We start from the raw sequence: 16,113 nt of genomic DNA, 5'->3' as shown, positions 1-16,113 counted from the left end.
TTTAGCAAATTCCTGATTTGATTCTTCCCTCTTATTCCCCATGCAGCATTTTCTTTCTAAACTTTACAGAACTCTCTCCTTATGCAACTGAAACAAATCTTACCCAGAAAATATCAAAGTGCCATATGATCCAAAAGTTATACAAATGATAAAATGCCAAACCTCCCTAAATAGTTCAGTTTCATAATTTACTTAATTCAAACAGTTGTTTAAAATAAAAACTCTCCCTTCGTCTTATCAAAATACTATTTCCCCACTGGTCTTATTTACATTTGATTCTATGTTGAATACTCCATCTCTGTATATCCTTTATTTTCACTAAGTGTTCACAAACACCAGCCAAAGATAAGGATTTAATTTTCTTCTTTGAAGTGGTACAGTATTTCCCCTGAACATGCAAAAGCAGCTCTACATACACTACATTCGAAATTCTGCTGGCCTGTCAAGCTTGGTACATAAAACTTAGAAGCTGGCCCCTGCTAGCTTTTTAAAGCACATTTAAAGAACACATTTACAGTAGTCCCAAAAGTCAGTAATAACTGTTATGTAATATCAATTTGTTGTATGAAAAAAGAATGTATTATAGATACATATTTAGAAGGCCTGTGGCACCTAAAAACAGTTCAAGAAGCATACTAATACTTTCAGGTTAATGTTTTTCTTTAGTAGTTTGATATCATGTTCATAAACATCATTCATCACGTGGCTTTCTACTATAAATATTCTGGAAAAGGACCTTTACATATGAATCACATAGTGACGCTTACCACGTTACTACGTGAGAGAACACGTTATGTGACAGACATCATCTCAGCATCGTTTTAACACAATAAATTTGAAAACTTTATTTGAGAAACAGGAAGATATGATCAAATGTCCAACATAAATGCCTTTTTTCCCCTCTTGTTCTCCATTCCTAAAACCATCATTCACATGTCTCTTAACTCTGGCATACTCTTAGAAAGTCACCAGGTTACCTTAACTACAAGAAGTAATACTGAACCAAATTAAACTTCTTCCTTACAAACAAACAAACAAACAAACAAACAAACCCACCTAACCACAGAAAAACACACAACCCACAATACACATATGTATTAATACATACACTATGAGGCACCTAGAACAGAAGGCAGTTTAAAAAAAAAAAAAAAATAGGCAGAACAACTGAAGTCCATGTCCTTCTTAAGTACTCAGAAGTTATTATTCTATTCTTACTCACACCCCTTCATACTTTCCAGATGCAGGCTGGCAGCCTAGAGTATATGGCCATCTGCAGTACTAACCATATAAACTGATTAGATCCAGCTTCGCATTAAGTAGCTGTACATGGAAGTAATTTTTCTTATAAATCATTCCTCAGTAAATTCAATCTAACATGCTCAACTAACATTTGCAGAAAGGATCAGAAGAATGTGTCACAACGCCTCACAGCCTTCCTTTTCGTATTTTAGTATGTTGTATAAAAAACCACCCACAATTCCTACAGCTACAGTAATAACAGCATTAACCAAAGGTATAATTAGAAGTTAAGAGGAAGATCTTTTTTGTTCTGTGGCAATTAAAAACAAACATTGCATTGCAGAAATCCACTTGTTTATCAGGTTTACCGAGTACATACTTAACACCCATCAGCAGGGATTGTTTGGAGATTCCTGTCCTGAACTATCAATCTAAAAATCCAGTTAGCACATTTGATTCTACAGCATTAAGAAATCTTCATATCAAATACACATAAGAGCGTAACCACTTCAACCTTCTCTGCAGATGTCGCTCAGTACAGGATGTGACCCTGCAGTTAGAGCTACCTAACCATTTTTCTTCCACAAACGTACTGGGTCTGCCTTCCTAATATCAGTAAATACCAAAGTCTTTGTTGCTCTAACCACATAATTGGCTTATTTGACAAGAAGCTCACGGAGGGGCTTCGGGAAAAAAAAAGTATGCATGCATATCTTATTCTAACACATGAGACTAAATACAAATAATTTCATACTTATAAATCACGATTTCCTTTTTCAGACACGTGTTCTGAAGTCTGCTTTTACTCAGAATGGTTCCTCATCCCTTAAACACTAGCAGTTTGTTCAACATTCAGTACAACATTCAACTTAGAAATATGCAACTACCATTGAAGTCATGCTTTATTGACCATCACTATTGCAAAAACACTCAGCAAAACATGGGTTGATAATTATTTTACTGATTATTGTAGCTATACCTCAGCATCTGGTAAAAAGGCTACATGCTGACATTATCTCCTCCCTATAGGTGTAGCAGTGGTATAGCAGTTCAATGGTAATTCACTATATTCGCCATCTGCAAGAATTTCATACAGCTTCCCAAGAGAAAGAAAATCTACCAGATTTCTTTACAATAGGACTGTAAATCAGTTTAGTTAAAAAGGTGACTAGACACCTATTTAGGCAGATTTTTCCTTTTACCTTAAGTAGATGAGAAAACAAAGCAAAACCAAAACCCTAAAAATCACTCCGAACTAGAGCAGAAACTCAAGCGAGTCTGTAGGACCCAAAATGCTACAGCAGACTTGTAATTAACATTTTAGTATGGCATTACTTTTACTACAATGATGTACAGTAGTTCAGTTTCTGTATAATAAATGGTTAGGGATACAAAGAAAATTGTCTAAATCTGTTTTCAGAATCAATTATTTTAAAATGCTAAGATTTACTCCTATTTTGGTCTCCTGCTGATTGCTGACAGACTGCACACAGATACAGCTCCTGGTACCAGACCAAATTTACAATTAATCTGGGGAAAAAAATTCAGCATGGCTTTTTACCTGCATGTTGAAGAAAACAGGAGTCAAAGTTTCACTTATCCAAAAAGATGCTGAACATGACACGTTGGCATGTTATAAAAGTCACATTAAGCAACTAAAAACCCCACATTGGCAAAATTAGATCAACTTTTTGGGTTGTTCTGAGAAAGAGCAAAGTAAATTTGTTACACCACTTAGCTTATGAAATTCCATTACTGTTTTAAAAATAAAAGGCAACATGATACCTGGCCTTTAAAAATTGAGAGTCCTGGTTTCCTACCTTCTGTCCTCTAAGTAGTGATACTTAAATTGCCACTTTCCTTATATATGTTTGCATCTTAATGACATTCATTCCAGTATAAAATACATCTAGTGTATAAAAATGTTGCTAAGAAAGGGGAAATGTTGACTTTATTTAAAGACCATTTTGATCTCCAATCCTTTCTCGTTGTAAATTCTGCTGCCTAGTTTTAAATGACTTGGAAAAGCACCCACCTCTGCTCCCTCCCACCCCATATAATCAGTGACATCTTCCAAACATGCAGCAGAGCTGTAACTACATGTTAGCAAGTCTATGAGTACAGATCTTATTCTTTCAAGACAGTAAATGAAATATTTTTTAGTACATACATATTTCTTCTAAGTAATTCAGTGTTGACATTTTAAATAACATAACTTGTATTCATGTTGAATTAATTCATTTTACATGCACAATACAGAATATTTCCATTGTATAACCACCTCCTTATGGGAGAAGTAAATCTAATTTAGGGAATGAATAATTAACATTATAAACTTTAGTGCGACAGCAGTGTGATAGCACAACAGTATCACTTTCAAGTCGTAACTGAGCATATTGCCAGCAGAAAAATCTTAATTCATTACTCCTGCAATAACCACTTTCTTAAAAATAACTAACTCAATGCAGTATTACTGAATACTTAACATGAATTGCTAAAGCAGCAATCAATCCCAAGGTAGGAAACCACACCTTACATACACTGCTGCTCAGATAAAGTCCTTTTCCAATCAAGAGCCCAGAAAGATACCGCATGTCAAGTAAATGTTTGGAACGTTACATAATTTTAGTTGAAAAATGGTTTATTACATCTCAGTTTCAGTCCCACAAGAGTAAAAAATTTCCTATATTTAAAACACAGCGCTGTCCTACTCAAGTAATTTAAAGTTTATTTCCCTGACCAGAAACCAAGGGAACACACTCCAGTTTGGAGTTCACGTTGAGATGGATAAACTCGATACCTATTAAAGAGATGTCAGGCTCCATATACCATCCAGTAGCTCTTATGTGAAATATGATCGAAATCAATGAATCTCCAAGACAACACACATAAAGCAGAAGGAAGGAGAATAGCAGTTTTGCAAGACAAATTACAGAGGCAGCAAAAAGACTCATATAAAGCTTAATGACTATGACAGCAGACATCGAAGACCACTTTTGATTTAAGTGGGCCTTCAGTTCACCTCAGAGGACCTCTGTTTTCCAGATTGCATTTCATCTGGAAGCTGCATTTATTTGGAAGCATGATACTTCCAGAATATAGCATGTGTCAGCAGAAAGAAAAGAACCAAGATCTTTAAAATTTAAGAACACGACTAAATGGGGGGAGGGGGGGGGGGGACAACACAAAAAAACCCTACAGTGATTTACAATACGTCTGCCAACTAATGTATCAGAAGGTCACACTTTTGGGGAAACCCTGCATATTGATCAGTTGCTTTCTCATAATACCATAGGATATGCAGGTGTTTGCAGCCAGCACTCATTCCTCTCTATGATTTTTTGCCTCTGACTTCAGTCAAGAGTCCCCTTTCTAAATCTTTAGTTACTTGGACAACTCCACACGTGAATTAATTGCCATTTTATCAAAGGTAACAAACTGTGACTTAAAATAAATTTACACACAGCACTAAGCTTGAATATCTACTGCTTAGTTACCAGCAGATAGTTACTATATACAACCCTCCACAACAAATCTAGCTTCAATTAATTCATTTTAAATGCATCAAACCAGAACACTTCCATTATATGGCTGCATGATTACGGGGGGGGGGGGGGGACGACGGACCCAACACAGAGCTAACATAAGAGCTATTAACATTAAGACTCACATCTCAGCTTCAAGCAGTAAAACCACCTCATCTCTTTTAAACACTGTCCCCAGTGTACCACGATCTTCCACTAGAATTTGGGTAAAAGATACGAAGAAACAGGAGTGAAAAAGCCTCCCATTTCACACCTACACACTATATTCTCTCCAGCTGTCTGGAACTGCCGTAACTTCCTTAGTAGAGCTGGGACAGGTCACATCAGGTACAACAATTTGATCACATGAAACAGCTACGTGGATACTGATCGCAACACCGCTCAATGCACAGTCACTGCAAAGAACACCTAGCAGAGATGTGGACGGCTATTACTGAGGAGCGGAGAGCAGTCAACAAGGAAATCACACGGAAGGATTTAGCAGAAACCTTCAGAAGACTTCAGCTATGGGGACTAAGAGAGCAGCAAGCTCTGCACAGCAGATCACCGGGGCGGACCAGGACGTGCAGAGGCCTGGATGAACACTGACACTGTCAGGTGGCTGGCTGTCAGCCGTATTTAAAAAATTGTTAATCCTCCAAAGTAAAAATTACAAAGAAAAAGTATTCAACGTTGAATATGAGTTTCAGCTAAAAAAAAAGAAAAAGAAAAAAAAAAAAAGGTAGTTCTAAAAACTTATTAGAAAGCCTGAAACTTTCAAAGGAAGACTCCACTTTTGAAGAGACCTTTTAAAACCAACCACAGCAATACACAAATAAGGCCACCAAAGCCCCTTTACCTTAGTCCTCACGTCACAACCCTGAAACCAGCCAGAAACACCACCTCATTTTTCTGTCACTCCCTATTAAGTAACGCTTTACTGAAAACCGTAAAACCGTTAAGATACCGATTTTGTCTGCCTCTAATCTCAACTTTTTAAGAAAAGGTTCTTGCCCAAGTCGCGGGATCTGTGCGCCATAGAGCCCTCGCTACATCCAAGACCTGTGCGTCACTGGCATCTGAGGGGAAAAAAAACCCAAACCCTGGAGTAAAGTTTATTTCTGCGAGGGAAACCCCAGCCAGGACACGTTCAGTGCTGCACGGCAGCGCCGCGGGGCTGTCACCACACGGCAGACGCGGCCGCGGCCGCCTCAGCTGCCGCGGGTGCTAACGGACCAGGTGGCCGCGCCGTGGCGGGCGGGCGGGTCGCGGGGACAGGCCACCCCGGCGGAGAGAGGGTCCCTCCGCCTGCCCACGTCCGACAACGCCGCTCCCGCCGCTGGACGCCACGTCTCGAAAGAGGCTGGCAAACCGGGACGAGTAGCATAGGGGCACGGGAGATGCCGTCTCCTCCGCCCCTCCCTCCCGCCAGGCCGGCTCTGGGGCTCCGGCCTGTAGCGAGCCTCTTCCCCCGCAGCCCGGGGAGGAGGGGGCCGCCCCGGGGGTGGGCGTCACGCAGCTCCCCGGGAGGTGACAGGCCCCCAGCCCGCCCGGCGGCTGCGCTGCCCGCCGGGCAGGGGCGCTCCCTCGGCAGCGCCGAAGGGTGTTGGCCACTCACCCACGCAGGCAGATCTGCGGAGGAGACGCTGAGCCGCACCGCCTCCTCCTCGTCCTCCAGGAAGGCCAGCGCCCGGCCCAGGCGGGAGGTCTTGCCGCCGCGGTGCCTGCGGATCCAGAAGAGCCCGCACAGGGCGATGAGGACCCAGCTGAAGCTCAGCCCCAGGTAGCCCAGCACATACACAGGGAAGATCAGCACGAAGCTCCTCGCAAACTGCGACACCAAACCCGTCACGTCCACGCTCAGCAGCGGCGGCGGCGGCTCCGGCACCGAGTCCCCAGCCGCCGCCTTCTCCGCGGCGGCGGGATCCGTGGCGGACCCCGCGCCGGGGGACTGCTTAGCCGCGGCCCCGCTCATGCTATGGCAGCGGCGGTTCCTACTACTGCTGCCGTTCCTCCCGCTGCTGCTGCTCCTCCTCCTCCTCCTCGGGCGCTGGCTGCGAGCGGGCAGGGGGGCAGGGCGGCGGCGGCGCCTCGCATCCTGCGCCCGGCCCCGCTCGCCGCGCACCGACACCAACCGCCGCCCGCTTCCGGGTTCGGGGCGGCCCGGCCCAAACCGCCGTCGCCGCGGGGAGGGTGGTGCAGCGGGGGGGGGGGTTGTGCCACCGCGAGGAGGCGCCTCGTCCCCGCCCGCCGCTATTGGCGCCCGGCGGGCCAGACGAACGCCCTCGCTGCTCCGCCGCCTCCCCCCGCCCCGGGCAGCCGGGCGTCCCGCGGCCCCTTCACCTCTGCCGGGCCGGAGCCGGCGTTACTCTCTCTCATCCTTCCCTTCCAGGCCTGTCCTAGGAAGCGCGGGTTCGCCCTGCGCGACGGGATCCGAGCCAGGAGGAGATCGTCGCCGCCTCTCGCTGAGCTCTCCTTCCTGCCGCCGGGACCCCCGTCGCCTCGGATCCCCCGCCCGCCTTCGCCTGGGGGCAGCCAGCCCAAGCGCCCGCCCGTAACGGCCACCGGCCTCTCAGGAACGAGGGGGGCAACGTGCCGCGGGAAGAGGGAGTCGTAACAAGGAAACAGGCTCTTGCTGGGTGGCACGAAGCAGAACCCGCTTGCCAAGGCGTTAGGGGCCGCGAACGTGCTAGCGTGTGCTTCCTCACGGGCAAACCGCACCATCTCCCCGCTCCCCTTAGTCACCTATGCGGTTGAATGGTTTCTACCTGTTACACCCTTCGGTAACAAGCTTCGTATTTTTCTTTGTTGACCGATATTATTAAAGGACTGACTGATCAATAGGTCGGAGGAACCAGAGGCCAGTCACTCCGCTCCTTAGAACAGGTGTTCCTGAAGCTTTGCTCACACATCCTCAGATAAAGCTGACCCCTCTGTCATCTTGTTAATGTGAGGGAGTACCTAGGATGGCACCCACGATCCAGGCTCGTGGGATTACACGAGTCCTGATCCGTGGAACTGAACTGATTTTCTACAGACTTGCGTCCTGTATCCCTTTCTCACAGTAACACCTGGTTCCCACATCATTCCTCCTACCATTCCATTATCTCTTCAGTAATTTTTATGTAACCACCAGTTTTGGAAGAGGCAGCTGTTGCTTGTCCTTAGTGGTGTGCTAATCAGTTTGTTGGTATGCACTTGCTGATTAAACTCAGCATTTACCAGGAGGTTTTTTTCTTTTGGCTTTAAATAGCCAACCTTTCGCTTAGTGGGAATGAGGGTCCTTTCTCTGCTCTTCAGCTGCCAGTTTTCACAAAATTTTAGGACTTTATGAGGATAGTATTTGCAGGCAGGGAAAAGGGGAGAATTGGCCGAGCAGTTATGAAAACACATACAAATGGACAAATAGGAAAGCTGCATAAGCTTCATTTCCTTAAGAAGTGAAGGCAACCTCATCTCAATTATCCAGAGAAATAAAAAGTCAGAAAGGCAACGGCACAAAAGGAAAAGTTGTTTGCTCAGTACTGCACAGCAGAATTGGAAAAAGAATCCATATCTTGACAACTGAATGTGCCGTTCTGTTGTATCATCTTTCCAAATTCCCTCCAAGCCTGCAATCAGACACAATGAACCACTCTAAGCAAAAAAACATTTCTGGCTGTAGACTCACGTCGCTCTTTTTCACTCCCTCTTTACCATTGACGGTGTGTGTCCTCTGCCTGTATAACTAGGTTAGTCAGGATGAAAATTCAGAATGACCAAATGATACAAAAAGGAGTAACAAAATCAACAATTTACAACTATATGGTAATCCAAGCTTTGAAATGACAATTTACTTACTTTGAGTCTTGACTTCTAGAGAACTCAAAACACCTACAGGCTGTAACCATGAGCGGACTGAAGGGCAGTATAAGACCCTATAAAAGTTTGTTACCTTAAACTGGGGGTATCAAGTATGACTCTGTGACCCCTTTGGATATCAATAATATCAAACTACAGTAAATGTGGGTGATTTTTTGCATTTATTGTATTCCTCTTCTAATTACTTAGTTTGCTTATATAGACTTTCTCGTTAACTCCTCGCTTCTGAGTTTCAGTAACACCTAGGACAAATGGCCATGTTTTATCTTGGCTCCCTCCATTACAACCAATACTGTTAATATTTTCTCATTTTTTCAAGCCCTTTGTTCTCAGTCTTGGACTCCGTTGCTCCATTTTACTTCCCTATCTGGCTTCACAGTGTCTGAAGCAGAAGACAACTGTACCACAAACCAGAATGAAAATTCAAAACGAGAAAAAAGAAAGTGATTGAATTAACATGAGGTTTGCCAACTAACACTTTACCATATGCTGCATCTTATTCTGCTCTCCTTTATGTCTCAGTGTGTATTCTGCAAATGAGCTGGATGTAGAATTTGTAGAGTACCCTGTACAGTCGGTATTAATACACTGGAGAAGCACATCAGAAAAATAATTAATCTTGTAGTAACATTTAGGATGACAAACACATAATTGTAGGCTTGGCAGCCTAGCACTGATCCTGGGCAGAGTAATTAATTCATTAGTTGATACGGAAGTTTGTTTTATCAGAACTAAAGGTGGGTGATACTGTGCCAATCAAATAAGAAAACCGAAACAAGCTCTTGTAGCATTCATTTGATAGCATTTATCTGTAACATCAATAGAACATTCTGATAAAGAGGTCACCGCTGGCTTCTTAGAACTTCTGCAGATAACTAACTTGGCCCCACACCGTATTTTGATGAAGAAACTGGGTGGTATGAAATTAGCATGCCACTATTATAATAGGGACAAGAGAGTCTTGTTAAAATCAAGATACAAACTCTGCTGCTAGGGGATAAATTAGGGCCAGTTACTGTATTAGAAAGTTTTTCATAAAATGTTCTGGATAAACACAAGTTATTTGTTTATTCTAATCTTTTTGGTGCTGATAAATTGTTTAATAATTTGCTCGAGAATCTTGGAATTGTTAATTCATGTATTTCCTGATCCTATTTTTTAATACTTACGATAGCAGTCTTCAGTGCATCAGGAACTCTTGAAGATACTCACTTATGGCACAGAGATTACTCTGTTTTTTTCTTAAGTATCCTCTAGTACCAGCTACAGAGCTGATTATATTTATCTCATTTAGATAATATTTACTCTTTTCATATCCTGCCTTGTAGGTCTGTTGCCTTCTTAGATTTTTAATTAATACTTTTTGCTTGCAATATTCCTTTATACCCACTCTTAGCCATATGCGTTTGTTTCTCCTTTTTATTGGATTCTTTTTTTGCTTTTTCAAACTCAGTAGCTTCCATTGGAGTCAAAGTAGTGTCCTCCTATGTTTATCTTTACCTTGCATCACATCAGTTTGCCATGATGCTTTTTTTCCAGTATGTACCAGCACTGTTCTTCAGAATAACTTTCCAGAAGATCTTATTTATACATCTGGATTTTTGAGGATGAGAAAAATTGGCAAAATTCAGTTTATATGGTGAAAAAGAAAAGTTTCCCCAACTTCTTTGGATTTCACACAAGAAAACATGTTTTGGAAGCAATGTAATTGTTGCTTCTTGACCATTTTCAGTAACAGTTAATCTTCCCTGAAGGACAATATTTGATATTATACCTTATTTTACCCAACAGCATTATTTCAGTCTGATGCTTTGCTCTACAGGTTTTTAACTATCAAATAGAAATCTTTATTGAGTAGAAATCTGAGAATGTTTACTCAGGAGTTTTTTCCTAAAAAATTTGTAATTATTAATGGAAGCACAGTTTACAAGAAGTTTCATCCTAGTAAATTCTCATGATGGAATACTGACTACTTCTGTGTTTGATTTTATCCAGCTGCCTCAACCTGCTTCAGATTATCTAGCATATAGCACAAATATTTTCTGCCTGCTTCAAATTATCTAGTATACAGCACAAAGAAGAGTCAGAAGACTCTACCATACCTGTTCACTATACAGAGCTTCTGGAACAAAACTGTACATGCCTGATCCCTGGTATCACTCAATCTGGCTTCAGTTTCACTGAATGCATAAATTGTACTCTCATGATAAGATCCTCAAATATTTATTGTTCCTGAAGACAGAAATACTTCCCACTAAAATGTGTTTCTTAGTAAGTTTTCACAATAATCATAATCTTTTTTTTTCCCCTAATGGGATTCTTACAATTTATAGTCCAAAACTGAAGGCACAAAGTTTACTTCAGAGATCCACATTTTTGCTGTTTCTATTTATGAACCTGGAGGACTGACTAACATAAGCATTTTGAACACTTTGCAAGAGGTCATTTATGCACTTCCATTGATAGTAATATTTGAGTTTTCTTCTCATCTTCATAAGGCCTCAGCAGAAATTGGTTAAAAAAAGGCAAAAAATACAGCTACAAAGCCTAGATGCTAACAAGTCTCTTCCTTCATACAAAAAAAGCATTATTTTTTTTTTAAGTAATAAAAGAATCATCATTTTTAAGCATGGTGGAAGGTTGCCATGTTGTCCCTATGAAAGTTGATATTTCCATAATTTTTTGGTGTAATGCTGTGGTGTGTCATTCCATACAGACGTGAAGAAAAATGCAATATTGCTTCACAGGATTAGAGGAACATCCAAAGACAAAAAATAGCTTATTACTACAGAATGTAAAAAGCTGAGTTATTTTATATTCCTGTTTTTCAGATAACAGTGCAGGTGAAGAAGAAGAAATGTGTACCAAGCCAGACAAGAGAAAAGCATGTAGAAGCTAAAATTGTATTAAAATTCCCAGGGCTACCAAAAGCCTTGTTTACAACACTCTTCCTTCCAAGAAAAGCTAGGGCATCCTTTTATGCTGTCTAGTAATACAACAGATATGTGCCATTTTATTGCCTGTATTCACATGATTGTAACACCCATTTTTACAAGAACAGTAAAACTACTGATGTATTCATTTTTTCCGCTACATTGGTGAGAAACTGTAGTTTATTTTAATACATGGTGGAAATACTTAAACATGCACAACTTTTAGTTCTGTTATTCCAAAGGTGTTATTCCAGCTTGTGTTCTCATGTAGCAGTTAAACTTCAGTTTGATCCCTGGCTTTAAGGTTTGAAAAGTTCTTTCCAAACCCTCTAGTGGTGCCTTCCCACATCTGTAATTTTTCTCTTGCCATAAAGCTGCCTGACTAGTATACTCTAATAGGGGTAAGAAAAAGCTATTGGCAGCCAAAACTGATTTTTTTTTTTTTTTTTTGTAAGAAATCATATGCATATTCTAAAGAGTAGATGGTAGGACCGGAACTTGAAAAAAAGCTTTTTCTTCTGTCCAGTCTTTGGTATCACTGTCACATTTTTTAGTTTTAGTTGTATGTATTTGCTATATTGTTGTTAAAAACAAAATTCAATTAGAGTACTTGAAGTTAGTTTTTGTCCTTCAGCCTCTGTATGTAGGACAGCATTTCTGTAGAGTATCCTTTACTAAGCAGATGCCTAGTTCCATGTGTTTACAACACTGTCACCACTTTGGCTGAAGAGCTCTTTGAGTTAATCCAAGATGGCTTCTAAGTGCATTTTTATTTGTTCAGGGAAGATATAAAATGCTTATAGATTATTATTGCTCTGCCAAAGACAGCTAAATAATTCATAAGAATGTTTATAAATAGTTTAGTATCCATAGATGCTTATATTTAGTGGATATAATTTAGCCCTTAAAGGTCATACTTACAGTTAATGGTGGTTTATTGTTTGGTTTTAATAAAATATCAAGTTGGTTTTTTTTTTCTCTCTTACTCGCTTGCTTAATTTGCCTCTGCTTTTCTGCTACATGATAAAGGAAAATATTTCATTGTCCGGACAGTGAGGCAACTTTTACAGCATTTTTAATTTATCCTGGAAACATGAATCAGAGGCAACTATATCGAGGCTTTGTATGTATTTGTCAATTGACTATTTAAGGTCAAGTATAAGGGGTTAAATTTTATCTCCTTTAAGTCAGTGTGACAAACTCCTGTTGAGCTATGGCAAGAATGTTTCTCAACTGCAAAAATGCCTCTTCCTTTACCTCCCCCCCCCCCCCCCAGTAGTCAGTTTTCTACAAACATTAATATTAGCAGTAACAGTTACATTGTTTTTTTTTTTTTTTACTCTTAAAAAGAAAAAATAGGCAACAAAGTTAAAAGTGCCTAGAGGAATTTTCACCCGTTCTTTTAAATCGCACATTAATAGGTTGTAAATATTTGCTGTGAAAGTAGCACACACCTTTCCTGCAGGCAATCATCGTTTACGTCGTTTGTTTCACGTGTGTTTGGTAAGCTGCCACTTGGTCTTTGTTGCAGAAAACAGCTCCGGTATTTGTTACTGTGAGAATATTATTAACATTTTTATTTCTACAGGTATTCTTCATACCTGCCTCTACCTAACATCCGGGTAAACGACAGATTAAGTTAAGCATATCACCCTTATCCTTAACGGTTTTTTTCCACAGTAATCGTGCATGACTTTACTAAAAGTGAATCAGCTACGATAAGGAATGGTTTCATGGTATACTTAGCCTATGAAAGGTCAGCAGCGAACAGGAAAACAAGGGTGCTTTAAAGGCTGCCTGGGTGAGCGCCCTGTCGCCACCTCACAGGGTGGTGCGCAGCAGGTCCGAGCCCTCCCCGGGGCCCCTCCACCTGAGGAAACCCAGCTGGGCACCGGCTCGAGGAGGAAAACCTTCCCGTAGCCACGTAGGCATCCCGAACTGCCGCTTCTCGCTAAGAAAGGGCTGGAGATGGCCAGACGCCATCCTGCCGCGCCGCAGTGGAGCGAGCTATGCCATGAAACGTCCCCCGTCACTGCCGGGCGCCCTCTCCCCTTCCCACAATCCTGTGCGGCGGCAGCAGCAGCCTCCCGTTCTCGCGGCGGGCCCCGGCACTCATCCGTCGCTCGGCCGATCGGCTGCTTCCCCCTCGCCGCCTGTTGCTAGGCGGGCTCGGACGCAGCTGCCGTGGTTTCCTGCTCGCTCGGAGGCGGCCGGTGGCGACGGGACGCGGCGCCCCGCCTGCCCCCGGCATGGAGGGTGACAAGGTGAGGGGCCGCTGGGAAGCGGTCGGGGCTCCGGGGAGCCGGCGAGCCTGCCGGCGCCGCCCAGGCCCGACTCCTGCGGACACCGTGCGAGGGGCCGTCCCGCCTCGTCCCTTTCTCTCCTCCAGGAAAGCCCTGAGGAGGTGCCGGGAGCGGTGGCAGCGGGACCCGGCCGCCGCCCGGCCCGGCTTGTTCTGCTCGACCTCCCCCTGCTCCCGGCCCTTTATGCCTTAGGTGCCCTGGCGCCTGCCGAAGTCTTCCCCTCACCCGGCCGCGTCTCCCTGCCGCCACTCGTGTCCCCTGGTGTTGAATAAGCCAGGGCGTCTGTGGGGGCGAAGGCAGGAAACGGCCCTAGTGCTGCTTCTGCTGGCCCCGAGAACGGCCACGGCACTCCTTGGACAAGTCAAGTCTCCTTGTTTTGTCAGCACGCCGGTGAAACCCACCCAAGTGGCGGAGTGAGGAAGTCCTTACTCCTCTCGCAGAAGGATGAGACCGTAGCAGCTACAGATCTTTCTGCAGAAGAGGATAGGTGGTTTATGAAAATATCCAAAGCTGTTCATGTTTCAGATTGTAGATGAAGTATGTTTAATAATTGATACTCCTGTAACCACTAATTGTTGGGGTTTACTTCTTGAGGAACCCACATAACTTTTGCATGATAGTTTTAAATTATAAAAAGTTTGTAGAGCTCCAAAATGAAGGAAACAAAACCACATGGACATGTTAACATCAATTATTGTATTACATATTCACTTGAAAAAGCAGAAGTATCAAATCACTTTTATTACTGTTGTGCGAATGTGGATTTTACAGCTAATTAATTTGTGGTCATGCTGAATAGAAAATGGAGTAAGAAATAGAGTGGCTGGGCAGGGTATGTGAAGTAGTATGTTAGGACCACTCTCAAAACTTCCGTTCAGATATCATTTTAGTAACTGTGGTACACCAATAACCCCTTTACTGAAAAGAGGAGAGTTAGTTAATTGTGATGGAAAGTTAAACTGATCTAAAATTTTTCAGGTGCATTGGTATAAGACTGCCAAAGACCTGGAGGCAGTTGTACTAACAGCCACACTGTATGAGAAAGCCTCCTTTTGCCGCTTCTATTCTAGTGAATCAAGTCTATCACTCGTTCTGTTTACCTATTTGAGGGCTCTCAAGTAGGCAACTCATATTGGAAATAAGAAAGATAAATACTTATATGTCAAAAATAAAGTGCTTTTCTCTGGCTTAAAAACTACAGACATTTTACTGTTTTTCTGTTTCTTTTTCTTTAGAATCATAGTTAACTGAGTTCTTAACTTAGTTACAAACTTAATATTAAGTCCTGAAAACCTCCAATCTTTCTAGGTTGTGAGTGAAGAAACCCCTCGATGTCTTTTGAAGAGTTTATCTAAAGTAGCGAGGTCTCTTATTCCACTAACTTCATTAGGCAACATACTTATTGTTTAGTTTAAAGGACAGATTCTTAAATGTTAAAAATCTTCATAGCACTTTTTGAGTTCAGTAAATCTGTGGCTTTTTATGTCAGCTGCTGAGCTCCCCATGCTCTCAGGGGGATGAATTAAGTTAAACCCCAGTGTGGTTTAAATAACTAATCTTAATCTGGATTTAAGTGAGTATATAAGGACTTCTAAATTAGCAGACGGGTGAGAAACTTCAATAAATCCTTTTAAAGTTTGTTTTAAACATTTCTTTTTGTGTGTACAATGATTCCTCTACATACAGAGGGACAGTGGTCTCAAAGGTATTAAGTTTCTTTAAGCTTTATAAAAGATCTCTCTCTTTCTATTTGTTTGTTAGTCTCCTGCAAAAGCAGAGAATTAAGTGGAAAATCTTATATAAAAGCAACAGATTCTAGTGGTGGTGGGGACATGAAAACTGCAGACGCCAGGAAAGTGGCAGATGCACCTTTTTGGGCACTAGAGAATCATCTCTAAATGTTTGCTGCGTGCTTTTTGCCTCAGCTTTGAAATAAATCTCAAACTACCTTATCTGATACTGTTTATTGGTTATACAGGTTTTAGGCTATTAACATCATTAACATTCTTTCTTTGTTTGCTGATACGTACCTAAATATTGTCTAAAACCAAAACATAATCATATATATTAGGGATTTTAAATAGGTTACTATTTGAGACTATAATACAGCACTCTGTTCTCTTCCCATCCATATCCTTCCTTCCATCTTACCCTCACACAAGTTCTGTTGAGTTTCTTAGGCTTTGTTAAAACTCCACTCAAGAAAATGATCACGTTTGGTTTTACTTTCTCATCTGACTTTCTGCAGTA

The 16,113-nt window shown here is 42.1% G+C and overlaps 2 protein-coding genes across 4 annotated transcripts in view; one reads left to right on the top strand and one right to left on the bottom strand.

The window, feature by feature from the left end:
- ESYT2 (extended synaptotagmin 2) overlaps positions 1 to 6,900 on the bottom strand; it is a 93,778-nt gene extending 86,878 nt beyond the window's left edge. For all 3 annotated transcript variants that reach the window (XM_076331908.1, XM_076331909.1, XM_076331910.1), the window contains exon 1: positions 6,385 to 6,900. In XM_076331908.1, coding sequence (XP_076188023.1) covers positions 6,385 to 6,741 — 357 coding nt within the window. In that variant the 5' untranslated portion in view covers positions 6,742 to 6,900. The remainder of the gene's footprint in view (positions 1 to 6,384) is intronic.
- Positions 6,901 to 13,765: 6,865 nt separating this feature from the next.
- DYNC2I1 (dynein 2 intermediate chain 1) overlaps positions 13,766 to 16,113 on the top strand; it is a 37,483-nt gene continuing 35,135 nt past the window's right edge. Inside the window, exon 1 of the mRNA XM_076331907.1 lies at positions 13,766 to 13,824. Within this exon, the coding sequence (XP_076188022.1) occupies positions 13,810 to 13,824 (15 nt within the window). The 5' untranslated portion in view covers positions 13,766 to 13,809. The remainder of the gene's footprint in view (positions 13,825 to 16,113) is intronic.

The sequence above is a fragment of the Aptenodytes patagonicus genome, chromosome 2 (assembly GCF_965638725.1).
Source record: "Aptenodytes patagonicus chromosome 2, bAptPat1.pri.cur, whole genome shotgun sequence".
Classification (NCBI taxonomy): domain Eukaryota; kingdom Metazoa; phylum Chordata; class Aves; order Sphenisciformes; family Spheniscidae; genus Aptenodytes; species Aptenodytes patagonicus.
This window is presented reverse-complemented; position numbering and strand designations above follow the sequence as displayed.